This window comes from Lissotriton vulgaris, chromosome 4_1 (assembly GCF_964263255.1).
Source record: "Lissotriton vulgaris chromosome 4_1, aLisVul1.2, whole genome shotgun sequence".
NCBI classification, from domain to species: Eukaryota; Metazoa; Chordata; class Amphibia; order Caudata; family Salamandridae; genus Lissotriton; species Lissotriton vulgaris.
In genome coordinates, this window is record NC_141691.1 from 1,173,055,611 (window position 1) to 1,173,070,655 (window position 15,045).

Below are 15,045 nucleotides of genomic sequence, written 5' to 3' on the forward strand. Positions count from 1 at the left end.
CATAACCTAACTGGTCGGTTAAATGGTCTCCAGACCCCTCCCAGCCCTTCTTAATCTCCTCTGGCTGCCAATCTGGTCTCAAAGAGCTAGACTAAAACAGGGGCACAAAAGTACCCGTCTGCATCAGATCTGGAGTCGGTCGACGCTGGTCCGGGTCTGTGTCTACCTCGAGGTGGAGGCCGGGGTCGGCCTGTCGGCCTCCACACACGGAGCCGCTGGAAGTGCACCACCCGCATCCCTCATTGCGTCGGCCGACGGACAGGGCGAAGTCGAAGAGCGTCAATGCTTTTTCGACTTCTTCTTGAGCTTCGACTTACCTGACCCCAAGTGCGAAGACTTGGATGAAGAGTGATGATGGCTCCACGACCGGTGCCTCGACCTCCTACGCGACCGGGACCTCGAACGGGGTGGAGCCAACTGCCGGGCCTTGAGAAGCTTTCGGGACCACTCCTGCAAAGACTTCGGATTTATGGTCCGGCAGTCTGAGCTCGACTTGCAGTCGTGTTCGCTCTCCAGGCAAAAGAGGCCCACGCGGTGCGAATCATTAACCGACATCAGTCGGCTACACGAACCGCAAGCCTTGAAGCCGGGCATCCCTCGTGTGCCAGTTGTTGATGGACTCAAAAAACGATGTTGACAAAAGTCGAGAAAAAGTCAGTCAGAAAATTACTGGGGGTACTGCTCTCTCCGGATCTGCACTTCCTGGCGCAGAAAAAGAAAGAACGACCGTTGGCGCACGAGGGCGGCATCTATGTAGCTACTGCGACGTCAGCCTGGCGACCACGACACCAACGACAAACGCAAAGTTGACCGGCACGCAGGGGTACTGCCGACGAAACTTTTTCCAGTGGGGGATAATTCGAAGGTAAGGAATCTATAATTAACTGTTTCTTTCAGATAATGGTATGCGGACTAGGGTTAAAAAAAAGTAGAACCTTTTTTATGGACTAGTCACCTGTGACTTCTGTTGATTCAGTCTGCTACCTGGGAATTACATTCTCTGGTAATGGTTCATGAACTCGTGAAATGACCAATGTCAGGAGCAAAATGGACAGAAGTACCCATGGTAGTTTTAAATTTTCAGCCAAGCTGGGTTCTAGGCCGGTCAAGGAGATGTCTGGTTTTTATAGGGCAAGGGTTTTATCTACCAAAACATCTGGGGCTGGTGTGTGGGGCCACTACGGTAGTAAAGCATTGCAGACTAAGAAAAATTGTTTTCTCAAACATCTTCTTAGTCTGTCCATTTCGGCTTTATCTGAGATTACTCACAGAGAAGTAGGGCTTCAGTACCTCACAGATCTAGTTGCATCATGCCCCATATTGCTAAGGCACTCTATATGGACCAAGGAAGAAACTCCTTTTACAAACGCAATTATACAAGACTTTTCCTTGGATAATGCCATGACGATTCCCAAGCTAAGTTATATTAATTCTGTGTTTAGTAAATTGTTTAATATGTCAGTCCGGACTAACCCTCTACAAGTTTCATAACTTAGTAAGCTCTCTATATTTTGTGCATAACAGGGGGGAAATCCGGCTTGCTAGTGAAAGCAGGAAACGAACTGTCATCTTTTATTTAACACTTACCTTAGCAGCCGGCTGTCCGAATTATCCAACATATTCCTTATGCATCGTTTCTAGTTAGATTCCGATCTGGAATTGTCCTTCATTTAGTTGCCTTTCCCATAATAAAAACCTGTCCTTCGGACAGGTGCCTTTGCCCATGCGATGGACGGAGTAAACAGAGCATTGTGCACTTTATGCTGTTTTGTTACTTTTATTCTTGTTTTAGAAGTTATTACTTAAAACCACTTTTGATTGCCTATGGCAATGGATCACATCATGCTGCAGTAAAATATTTGTCTGAACTTAAAAGCGCCACGTTGAGACAGACCCTAGCATTATTATTATAAATGCACTTAATGTACGTAAACGTATAATTATCCCAATAAAGCGCTGAGCCCATGATGATCGATGAAACTGAATTGCTTTTTTAAAATGACATTTTATGTGTTCTTATGATGTGATTAACTTTTACCCCGTGTTGTCTAACAAGTGCCATTTGACATGTTTATCTGATATTATTTGTAACGTATTTGTTTTTATGCATACTTTTGTGGTTTTTTCACACACACCGAATAAAGTTCATTGAATCTCTGAACTAAAGGTGTGTGACAGTAGGCATCATAAAGAGGACTATTTTAAATAAAATAAACAGAAGAACAATCAGAGAGGAACCTAAATACTTTTCACAGGTCACTGGACCGTCAGGGAGACGTCACTCCTACTTTCAATTTATGCACTGCTTACCGAACTGCTGGAGAAACCAGAGAAGGTGAAAAGTACTATTAAGTCTGTAAAACAGAAGTTGAAGGCTTGACCAAAAGGATGAAAACCATGGAATAAAAACAGGGTAGTGTAGGCTAAGAACGTGGTGTTTGCCAAGAAGTGGCTTATTGAGGCAGTCTCAAAGTGAGATACAAGAGCTGAGAACTCAGATAACATACGCAGGGGGGACACATTTTAGAGTGTTGAGGTTCTCAACAGGTGTTTAAGCTGAGGTGCTCACTGAAGAGATGTCCAAAGTTATGAGAGATTCGCTTTGGTCTGTGGTGGAGAGAAAACAGCAAATAGTAAGAAGGGCTTTCCGGGTCTCAGAAGGGAATGGAAAGAGAAATCGGATATAGGTAGCAGGTTGATGGTCTAGTTACACTTGATGGATTAGAGAGTAAGAGTTTTAAGAGCAGCCACACCTGGTGCTTGTGAGGTGCAAGTATTTTAGTCTTAAGCACAGCTAGACACCAGGTGAGACCGGGAGGTTAAAGAAGTGACATATCACTTTGCTAGACCAAGGGTGAAGCACATCAGGGCAAGTGCTCCATGTTCTCACAGGTGGATTCTACCTGGTCTTTCTTGGAAAGTTTGCAAGTGAAGAACAGGTGAATCAAAGAGGGTGAACAGTTAATTATCCAGCTGGCGTATCTTGAAGGGCACAAGGGGGTTGGTATTATCATTCTCATTGGGCCTGAGGTGCTTTAACCTACCTCCTCTGGGAAAGGGGAAGTGGCTGAGAAGATTCTATGTAGGTCAAGTTGTTGATATTGTATTATTTCTACTGTCCCTCAGTTTCCTCTTCTTTGCTCTTGAGGGCACTTGGGCCAGCTGTGCTGTGCACTATGAGTTTATTCAGTATTTTTTCACTTTCATTTGTGTTAGAGTGACGGCACTGTTAACTGGAAACATCTATGTTGTGGGATTATATATATATTGCTTTCTATATTTCTGCTTTAATTTAAGTAACTGACATTAATAACATAATTAGAATTTAAATAAAAAAACAATAAGAACAAGAAATCGTAAACCAGATTTCCAACAGTTGCAAACCAACAGTGTTCTACAGCTCAAAACCAAGAATATGAAGAGCAACAATCAAAAAGTGATTTAACCTCTGGTAAACGTAAAACACAAACCTGGCAACAAAATGTCAAAAGAATGAATGGTGTATGCAAAAACAAACTCGGACAGTGAGAGCCGATCAGTGTGTAGCATAAATTTATAACAAAAAGATCAAATGTACGGTAGCTATCAAACACTCTATAATGCAGCATTTTGCTCCTAAAACTAACAATATGATTTCATGTAGAGCACTTTATCACGTTCAAAAGGGGCTGGCTGAATTTTTAGGAGACAGTCCAGTAACATTAGTATTAAGCTTTTCGTTTTGGAAAACATTAGCAGATATGGGAATGCTAAATGTGGACAGCGCACATAAAAAGTGCATTTAACTATTCTCTGTGCAGATTCTTTCCCAAATGTGAAATCAATATATCAATAATACAGTCTTTTTTTGTTTTCTTTGTTTTAATCTGCATTACATTTTTTTAATCAAATGTGGTATATTCAACTATTGTGATCTTGCCGAAGGTAAATAAGTTACTTTTAGAAATGGTGCAGGAACTGACAGAGACTTTTGAGATACGAAAATAAGAAAATGTAGAACATGAGAGAAAGACGATTGTGTTTATGCCATTGTGTGTATTTGTGAGTGAATATATGTAGGGTTCACTACTTAGGCCGCATAAATCAAGAAGAGGTGGAAGTGTCATCTGGAGGTTCACTGGCAGCAGAAATAGATACTAGAAAAAATTTAATTAGTGGGCATAGTGCATATCCCGAAATACAACAGAGGTGGTAATCAAGATCTTAAACAAGTGAAAAATTATGAAACATTTTGAATATACTAACTGAATGCAGTTCAAGGAGTTTTGATTAAAGAAAATGCTTTACAAGTATTCGTTAAAGATATTTCATGTTTGATGATATAGAAATGTAAATGGATATGAACATATTCATTAAATAGGAGAATAACATAACAGGATGCATAAAGTTCAGGTTGAGACATTATCAGGTTGAGGTCTGATTTAGAAAGTCTAAAATCGTGAAAAAGTTGGTTTGCTTTAAAAGAAATCTAAAACGCTGTTCGGTCAATAGCTTGGATTCCATGTTTATATACAAGGCTCACCCCCGAAGGACACCAAAAAAACTATGAAGAAGATTAAATGCATTCCATTGTCTCAGGTTTTGAGATTAAGTGTTTGTCCTTAGCATTTTGTACAGATAAAGTTGGATAGCTGGAATTCGAAATCAACAACTCATACCACGACTTCAAAATGTCCTCACTAGCAATGTGAACAAAATTAGAGTGGTTTTAATGAAAATCGAACGCTTAAAATAAGTAGAATAACTGAAATAATTACACGAGTCAAACCTAATTGGAAACAGTAAATAGAATAGTATTATCGAGCATGATTCACAAAAACTGCAGGAAAAAAAGACAGAAAGGTACAGCTAAAGACGAACTATGAAGAAACTCTCAAAAGTTCCAACTGCAACTTGCACCCAATTTATCAGTCATAAAGTAAGCGAATGGAAAGAGATGAGGCTGAAGGTGATGATCGTAAACATGGTTCAACGGCGGAGCCATGCAGAATTTTAGTAGAATGAAACACGCTGCAATTACTCTGAACCAATGGTTCTTCAAAATTAATGTACCACAGGTCCTACTCACCTGCAACCCGTTCGTCTGTTTCTCGGTTTCCATCATCAGAGTACCGTGCAAAGTCCAATGAATCCAAGGTACTGATGCTTCCAGCTCGGTCTACAATAAAAGCAGAAAGAGAACACTGTTTTACAATCAATTTAGCGCACTCTTCACTGCTTTCACAATAAACAGTACATGTAAAGTCGTTGCAATTTCTCTGTATTCAACTCAGCGTTCTGGATGAAGCAACAGTAAATTCAAACATCTCACCTTTACACACCATCATCCAAAAATAACATCAACACTTGGAAATACTGCCTAGACACACTGGTCCCAGGACCCCTTTTGGGGTTTGAATTTTGTTCCATTCCAAGGTTTAAGAAATCACAGAATCCTGAAGAAGGTCTTCTCTTGACTGGCCCTTAAAATATTTAACTCCCTGTCCCTCTCTATTAGAAAGCCATCTATTATCAAAATCAAAATTCTAATTTCTTACTTGAGAGAGGCACACTAGAGAACAGTGCACTTCCTGGTTTACTCTACTCTTCTATTTTAAGAGTCCCCAAACAATGCACCTATTGCTCTTTAAATGTATATGGGGCCAAGAGCTCAGCTTTATTTAAAACTATTGTAGCACGCAACATTCAGATATGATCTATTTCTCAACAGTGTATGGTCTTATATAATGACAGTTTGCAATATAAATAATGTAAAGCAAAACAATCTCTTGAGAGATTTACTTTAATGATCCTTTGGCCGATTTGAAGTACTACTGCTCCTTGACAGCTCTTTGGAAAGGGGCAGTCTGTTCTATAAATCTAGACATGTAATGTACCTATACTGCTTTGTTAAGCTTTTCATTATTTTACTATTGTGTAAACCAGAAATAAAAGTCAAGTTGTATGTGAGCCCATGATGTCGGTCCTTTACATAAATACATAAAGAAATGTTTAAAGAGAAGTGTGGCTCACTGGTTAGAGGAGGCATACCCTGAAGCAGAGGTCAGACCCGGGACCACGGTTCAATTCCCGACGCGGCAGGGTCTTGAGCCCAATTGTCCATGGACTCGATAATTCTCGCTTCGGTGCCCACTCTAATCATGGGTTCACACTCTGCAACTCTGGGCATTAAGCTTGCTTAATCTCCACAACGGCCCCCCCCGCGGCGGGATGCCTGGCCTTCCCCTGGGGGATGCCCAATACGGGTTATCTCACAGGGAAAGGCCAGGACGGGTTCCCAATGCAAGCGCCGAGATGCCCAAGGGTAAGTCGAGTGCTATATAAGACCTCACAAAAAAAAAAAACTACAATAGTGCTAAAGGAAAAATGTTTACCAAACTTGGTTCATCAAACACTTTAGAAATAGTACAAACATTCAATGCCAATACTGAATCAGTATTCGGTTTCTTTGTGTGTTTTAAATCTTTGGGACTATCACTGCTAACATCGCAGCCCTCGGATACCACCGGTAAGTGAACTATGAGGGATGTGGGGAAGTGAGCAGAGACATACACCTATATTAACTACTAACGCAGTGCAACACTGAACAACCAAAACAATAATTCCAGGACTACCAAGGATCCGCAGTCATAACTGTCTCCAACCATTAACTGTGAAGCTGTGTCTATTCAGCTTAACTGTCACTCTTTGATTTGTGAAGAAAGACCAATCGAATAATGTAACTATCACCTTTCCAGCAGTGTCAGAAATCATGAATAGCCTGTTCCTATCTCACATTCAATTTGTTCTTTCCTAGGATGGTAATCTTTTTCCTGACGAACTGTAGATCCTGCCTATGCATTAAGATCAAACAATTCCAGTCAAGGAAAGCAAGCCTTAAACCACTTATGTTACTCTTTTTCCAATTCTGTCTCTATTTACCTTTGTTTGTCTTGCCCTGCTCGGCCAGCGTTGTGCTGTCACTGATCCTTTTGTCTCTGGGACCCTTGGTAGGAATGCATATTCTTTTCATATGGTCTTTGGATTATTCTGGTGGCTCTCTCAATGCAGAGAACAAAGAAACCCTTTGCTATAGCTGTCAAATGCCCAGATTTGGGTGGGATGCCTCCGAATCCGCACCTTTTTTATCCACTCCCTTTTTCTAAAAATGTTACTTTGAAATGTAGTGGTTGACGAGTAAGCACACTCTTAGAACATCTACTTTCTCTTGGCCATTTCTTCTTGGTTTGCAGCATTTTTTCAGAAGCTGAAACCAAGTGGTCTAGATTCATAACGTTCAGCTCTTGATTGCTTAATAGACCTGCTCAAGTGAGGAAATGTTGCTTTCCTATCGATTTACAGCTCCTTAAGCATATGCATGATCATTGTCTCCCCTTTCTGAACAGTGGATCTGGAAAAATAAGGCAGTTGGGACTTACCTGTCCACTGCCACCCACTGCCCCCTAGAAGGTCACTAGGGTACAGAGACCAGAGGGGGGAAAAACAGTTTCCTTTTGTACCAATATTTACTAAGGAAGATGGTGTGCTTCAATTTACATCGATTTCACAGGTCAATTGTCCCACTGTAGAAGCCTAAAGTGGGCTCAATCACTACAATGTCAACCAACTCCAACCTCTTAATCTATGTCTCGCCCACTTCCCGCCACCACAGTCTTAGGAAGCATTGCCAAGAACTCATTTTCCCCAAGGGGAAACGAACACTGACTGTGGCTTCTCCACTTATTCCCTGCTTTCTGGCACATACCGGCATCAGCAATCAGAACTGCCCCGAGTGCGAAAATACCACTGCTATCTTGGAGCCCCACAAGCTTCACTCCCCAGCATTAATGTTTTCAATACCACTGCAAGTCTACTCCTTGTCTGGAAGGATATGTGCATGCTACAAATGCGCAAAAAAAATCTATACTTCGTTTGAAAAACGAAATTATAAATGTTTCACAAACCATTGTTTAAAAAAACATAATTAAAGCAGCAAGTCTGAGCCAGCATCTTGGCAGATAATTTCAATTACAAACATGAAAACCCTTCTCCTATGACTGAACTCCCCTATTTATAACCTGTGCCTTATACACTTTCCCCTTTCAAATGATGCCTGTTACTCAAAAATAATATGTATTGAACCCTGTAAAAGCACTTCAATTACTGTCAATCTGACCGTACATTCAATACCAATCCATGAATGTCTCTAAAAGTATAATTAACATACGTCAAATTTGATATAAATAAGGCTGAAAACGTTCCTAATTCCAATTCAAACTACTGCGAAGTTTGCCCCCCCCCCGTTTCCTCCACACACCTTAACTTGCTAGTGAATTGCCTAGAGCCATACCATCATGAATGCACCTGACCATGTCAGATTCCAGAAGTGAAGCGGGGTGGGCCAAGTTAGTAAAAACTACTTTGTGAATTACTTCCTACAGATGGCAATCCGTGGCTACTCCAAGATTGTGATTAATTCCCCTGGTTACTTTGGGTGCACTCCCTTCCTTTTCCTGCTTTGGAGTGCTGTTTCACACTCTCCAGTTCAGGGCCCATTGCTGGGCGAATGTGCATAACCACGAGCGATAACTTCCTGAATGTGGTGCCACAACCTTTCATTTTACCCGATGCTGCACTATGCCATCACATCCCACCCCATCCCAATGACACTGATCGCTGGTCACACCAACCAGCAGCAGAGGTAAATGTAAAGCCTTATCGATTCAGGCCCTATGTAAAGCATTTGCCCTCTACGGCAGGACCGACGCTCAGTCACACAATTTTAAATAATTGTGAGCCCTAGTGAGCAAACAACAAGTTTGTTTTCTTTCAGTTAATCTGCACAGCCAGGTTTTTGATAGCCAGACATAAGGACAACTCCACCTCTCTCTACTTTACTGTTCAAGGGCAGGGACTCTGAATCAACATTCTGCAAGTACCTGTTTGTATGGTGAAGGGTCATATGTGGTGCTAATTTTGTAAAAACAAATCGAGGCAAGGTACAAAGTAGCTAGCAATCAAGGGCGTACGTTTTTATGATAATCCAATTACACAGCTCAGGGATTCTGGGATATGCAAACCTTTCACATTCCAGCGTTATTGAGTTTGTTCACTCCTTCACCAGCTGACTACGATTCTTAGGCTGTAGGAGGAGGAAAATGTATATTTAGAACGACTGATATTTACATTGGCCTGTGAATTTTTCTCACAAGTGTATCACAAACTGCTTTCCCGAACCTCCGGCTATAAACACGAACATAATTCAAGAAGAGTATTGCAACTCGGGTAACTAGGAAGTCAGCTTGTCCTGCTGCACAAGCCTTTCTTCGGCTCCCGTCTTCTTCACTTTCCTTCGCCCTGCCAATGCCCCACCTTCTTCAAGTTCTCACTTCCTTATTCACACCTTTCTATTCCCTTGTGCTGAATGCCTGCAGCACAAGGTACTTCTCTAGAGCCGGACCTTTACAAGCTTCTTCATCCCTTTTCTTCCATTATATCTTCCTCTTGCCTGCAGCACAAGGTTCTTTCCTAGGCCGGAATATCTATTTCTGGGTTATTTATGTACCTATTTCCTTGTGCTAGATGCCTGCAGTTCTGCAAGGTGTCATGACTGTGCGCACCACCAGGGTGTCAGTAAGATGTTTTAATGTTCACTCATGACTGAGCAGGCACTCATAACCATTAGCTTCCAGGTGAGGTTTCACCCGTCATTACTGCATTTGCACCACTAATGTACTCGCCCTTCCACCACAAAGTAGAAAGTAAGACTTGCTGATGTAGAAAAGAATTGGCAAAGTCAATTGGTCTTGGCCAGATAGTGTGCTCCTCAGGCAGATGAAGCACCCAAGCGCCCACAGCTAATGCGCAGTTACTCCTTTGTGTAACCACAGGCACACATGAACAACACATCCCAAATTACATTTACCATTTGATAGAAATCAAAACACAATATGAAATGCGTCAATTCCCTTTAACAAGTGTTGTCAAAATTACCTAATAAAATCATGATACTTATTTTGTTCACCTCTCAAGAACAGAAGGTACTGTCTGCCTTAGTGCAATGGATACTTGTGATTTACATGTTACACACACAAACGCCTGGTGTAGGCACTCAACCCACTGAGCTGTTTGACTGGCTGGCTTGTATTGATCATTTGTTTTTAACCTGAAATTCTGCAACATAACAAACCATGTGCTTGCTTATGTACTATGCGCTGAAGTCTCAATCTATACTCATGTGATGGCCATTTTTTTAAATGTTTCGTTTGTGGGAAGGTTAACACGAACAGCTGATGCCTGGTACCCCCAGCCTTTCGATCCCTCATTTCATATTATGAGCAATAGCACCAAGAATACTGTTCTGCTAATGGGTGTGATCAAGGTACACTTTCAATTAAAAAAAAAGTAAAGTTAAACCCCCTGCCATTTGCCCAATATGCAGGTATATATGATGAGATTTAGCATCACAGAGCGTTTGGGAGAGAGGGGAGTTTCTAATTTAATACAAAGAAGTATCAAGGACACTGGCCTCCTGTAGACCCTCGAAGTCGTCCACGGAGTCGAGGATCTCCCCTTACTCATGTTCTTCCTGGTACTCCTCTTCCTCCAGCAGTCTCTGCGCTTCCCTCCTGGAACGCTGCTTCAGGATCCGGATCGGCATCGCCGGCGACAACGTTACCGGTGTCACAAAAGGACCTTCCGAAGCGGGCAAAGGCGCCGCTCGAAAATCCAGGAATATGTTGGTCCAACACCAGCCATCGCAGGACATTGAGGTATCGGAGTCAAAAACCTTGGCAACAGACACGGTGATGACGGAGCTGTCGGCACGAAAGGCACCTGGGCATACTGCTGGGGAAAGCCCAAATTAAAGGCAAGCAGACCTACGGACTCAAACGGCGCACCGGAAGGGTAAGATGCCTTGGCAAACATGCCAAACATTGCATTTAGGAAATGCGACGGATCAGCTCTTGGTCCAGGAAAAGAAGAATAAGGATCCGAAGTCCCTTGGTTTGGATCCATTTGAGGTCTTACAGGGGGTTGAGGCTAAGGCTGCGGTGCCGGAGACACCGGAGCCGGAACAGGCATAGCTGCAGGGGCTGTAAAAGACTTTCTGGGCGCCGGCGAATAATCTATGCCACACCACTTAGCCTACTTCACCCCATTTCCACCATTCTATCCCACACCACTCTTGTCCAATCTACCCCACTCATATCTATACCAATCCATTCCAATACCACAATATACCACATTATAATCTACCCCACTCCACTACAATTCCACCCCAATCTATCCACTCCAATCCATTCCTATCAGCCCCACTCCACCCCAATCTACCCCACTCTACCTCACTGCAATCTACCCCACTCCAATCTACCCCATTCCACTCCCATCTATCCCAATCTACCCTACTCCACTTCAATCTACCACAATCTACCCCACCCCAATCTACCTCACCCCACTTCACCCCATTCCAATCTACCCCACTGCACTGCAATCTCACCCAATCCAATCTACCCCAACCCACTCCAATCTACGCCACTCGAATACATCCACTCCAATGTACCACCAAACCACTCAACTACAATCCAATCTAACCCACTCCACTCAATGTAACACAACCTCAGTTCACTCCAATCTAGCCCACTACACTTTCGTAATCTACCACACTCTACTCAAATCTACCCTCCAATTCACTCCAATCTACCCCACTCCAATCTACTCCAATACAATCCACTCCATCAAATCCATCCTGCTCCAATCCACCCAATCTAACCCATTCCAATCCACCCTACTCCACCACACTCCAATCAGCCCAACTCCAATCGACCCCATCCCAATCGACCCCATCCCAATCGACCCCATCCCAATCGACCCCATCCCAATCGACCCCATCCCAATCGACCCCATCCCAATCGACCCCAACCCAATCGACCCCAACCCAATCGACCCCAACCCAATTGACCCCAACCCAATTGACCCCAACCCAATCTACTCCACTCTACCCCACTCTATCACTATTTACCTCACTCTAGCCCAATCTACTCTATCCCATCCCCTCGACCCCACTCCAATCTACCAGACTCCAACTTACCCCACCCAATTGACTTCACTCCACTCGATCACACTCTGCCCCACTCCATTCCACTCTACCACACTCTTCCAATCTACCCACTTCTACCCTACTCCAATCAACCAGACTCCACTCCAATACAATCCACAACATGCTAATTTACCCACCCTAATCTACCCCTCAACAATCTACCCCATTCTACACCATGCTACCCCAATCTGCACCACTAAAATCTACCCAATTCTATCCCACTCCATTCTAACCTAATCTACTCTACCCCACCACATGCATCAAACTTTCAGCCATGTTGAACAACAGCCATACTGGTGTTCAACATGGCTAAAACACATCACCAAGGCCAAAAGCTTTTGTATAGGCGAGACTGATTGGCTTTGCCAATGCTTGTTCTTATTGCAAGGCCTTTGAGCAGTCAAGCAACATTTAATGGAAAGGTCAGATGGGCAGGGTGAGAGGCCCATTTTTGTTAAGCCTAGGTTGCCACCCTTAGTTTACATGGGTGTACCCTCACCTCTAGCACAACCCATCAGCAGTGGGCACATGCAAGTAATGAACCTCGCCTGGTTTCACGTTAAGGGGAGTCAAAATGCAACTCCTGGTGAGGAAGTGGAAGGGTGCAAGTCAATGGACGGCCCCAAAAGAGACTGGACAGATGTGTATCAAAACATACATCCACTAGTGATCTTCCACATAAGGTTTTGATACCAGGGATGTGGAATTCCTATAGCCTGACATCCAGGAGATATTGTTTGGGGTCAAGGGCAACAAGTTTTAATGTGTAGTTTGTCCTTGAGACAACAGGCAAAACCCCATACTTAACAAACCCTTTGGCTGCCAGTTTGAGGAACCACTTTATGGATAAGGGCAGGGCACTATCTGCAGTTCAGGTAATATATTTGTCCTTATGTTAATGCTGTTCAAACCTGTATTTATGGGTCATTAATTGAAGCTGAGCACTCTAACGTAAATGTTGTAAGCTCTGACTGCACTACTGACCGTGGCTCTAGTATAATTGTGTACACACGTTTCCAAAGTTTAGCAATATGAGGCTAAGGATCAGTCCAGGGGCATTGACGGACAGAGCGGGGCCTCCAACCCTGAGCAGTGGCCAGAAAGAGGTGAGGCTTTCTCCCAAGCATTTTTGGATTTTCCCCTGACGAAGGGCTCACTTGACAGCCCGAAATGCATAGGGATTTACAATTCGAGCATTTTGGATATTGTTTGTTACATTTAATCTTCAATCCATGAATGAACTTTTGAAACCATTAATGAGATTAAATCAATAATGGACTAAGGCCCTATCGTTGCTGGACTGTGTGCCTCCTGCCCCCGCCTGCCGTCATCGCACTTCATCCCTGGGGGAATCGGGTGACCCGAAGGGCGCATTGATGTCTGGAGTCGATCAGTTTGCGGCGGTGTGGGGTGAAGAAGAGCCATCATTGCGAACCGTGATGGCCGCCATTAAGGGTCTGTGCTCCTACATGGTTGCTCTTTCACATAAGTCGATCGTGGATGACACCGAAACTGCCCGATCACATAAGGACTCTGATCCGTCTGGTCCCCCTAAGCGAGCCGTGTCTCCCACTTTGATCCTGAAATCTACGACTCGAGGCCCTCCAAGTGTCGAAGCCTGGATAGCAATGTCTGTACCGCTGTGTGCGGCTGAACCCGCCGCCATGGTGTATCGCCCGCCCACGTTGGCGAGTCCACCTGTGGTCGTGTTCACGTGCTCGTCTCCCTATGACTTTAATGAAACTGTGACCCCACGGAAACAGCGAACATCTATCGATCGTGTGAGCTGTGCAGTGTGGTGGAGTATGGAACGGTCGGGATCTGGTCGTACTGTGGCGAGTGTCATGGCGGCTGAGGATTGTGGTGGACGGTGGATATCCGTTGGACTCGCCGCAAAGATTCGTGGACTGGCTGAACTTTTGATTTATCCTGTGAATATGCGGGTGCGGTGTGCGGAACTCATGGTGAACACGGTCAAGGGTGAGACTGGTGTTCGACCCGGATGCTAGGGATTCGTGAGGGACCCGGGATCCGCCATTTTCTTGTATCAGGGGGCGGGGCGGTGTAGGACGTCTTTCCTGGGTTCTACCGAATTTACTTTGCTTTGCTGCCGATTGTTAAATGACCAGGACTGTACGTTGCAGGAGGGGGGTAGTGCGACCGGGGATGCGTGGTTCTCCTCCTCCCTTAATTTTTCTTCTCTTTCTTTTTCTGTGTTTCCCTCCTTTATAAATTTCTTTTCTACTATATTTCGGGTTTTTGGTTGCTGGGCGATAGGCACGCTGCTAGGGGGGTAGGCCGTAGCCATCTGCAGGGGTGCAGGGTGGGGGGTATTTTTGTTTTTCCGATCTCTGTTTCTATGGCCTTTTTCTCTTCTTTTAGTTTGACTGGACTTCCTTTTTTCTCTCTCCCTGGGTTGGGGGTCAGTTTATTGGGTTACTGTTTGGACTATTTGGGCGGTGCTGGGACTGTGGCCGCTCAGTCTCTCCTGTCATTGGATTCATCGGGTGGGGCATTAGTCGGGAGTTTTCAGAAATGTATGCTTGCTTATATTGCTCGCTTCAAAATGTTGTTGTCTCTGCAGTTGGACATGCTTCCCTGCCCACCCGGTGATTGTATCTACTTTAGATCCCGTAGCAGGCCCCCCTCCTGTTCTTTTCTCTCTTTCCATCTCATTAACATATGGAACTGTATTACGTTTTTACTGTGCATATCCTGTTTTATTTTCTAAAAAATTGACCTCTCAAATCCTGAGATGCTCTCCTGGGTGTGCCGAAACAGTCTGATTTTCTATTTTTGCTGCCATGCCTCCGGGATGTTTGGCTGAATAGCTGTGTGCACCCTTTTCTAAATAAAGGTCCTCCAAAAAAAAAATAAAAAAAAAAAAGAAATCAATAATGGACCAACCTTTTAATTTGGATTTACTTTATTATACCCTTGGTGGGGTACTTTGAACGCTGTGCGTA

The 15,045-nt window shown here is 43.8% G+C and overlaps 1 protein-coding gene across 8 annotated transcripts in view; it reads right to left on the reverse strand.

Moving 5' to 3' along the window:
• RELCH (RAB11 binding and LisH domain, coiled-coil and HEAT repeat containing) overlaps positions 1–15,045 on the reverse strand; it is an 853,871-nt gene that overhangs the window by 749,491 nt on the left and 89,335 nt on the right. For all 8 annotated transcript variants that reach the window (XM_086965401.1, XM_086965404.1, XM_086965403.1 and 5 more), the window contains exon 2: positions 5,069–5,158. In XM_086965401.1, the coding sequence (XP_086821527.1) occupies positions 5,069–5,158 (90 nt within the window). The remainder of the gene's footprint in view (positions 1–5,068; positions 5,159–15,045) is intronic.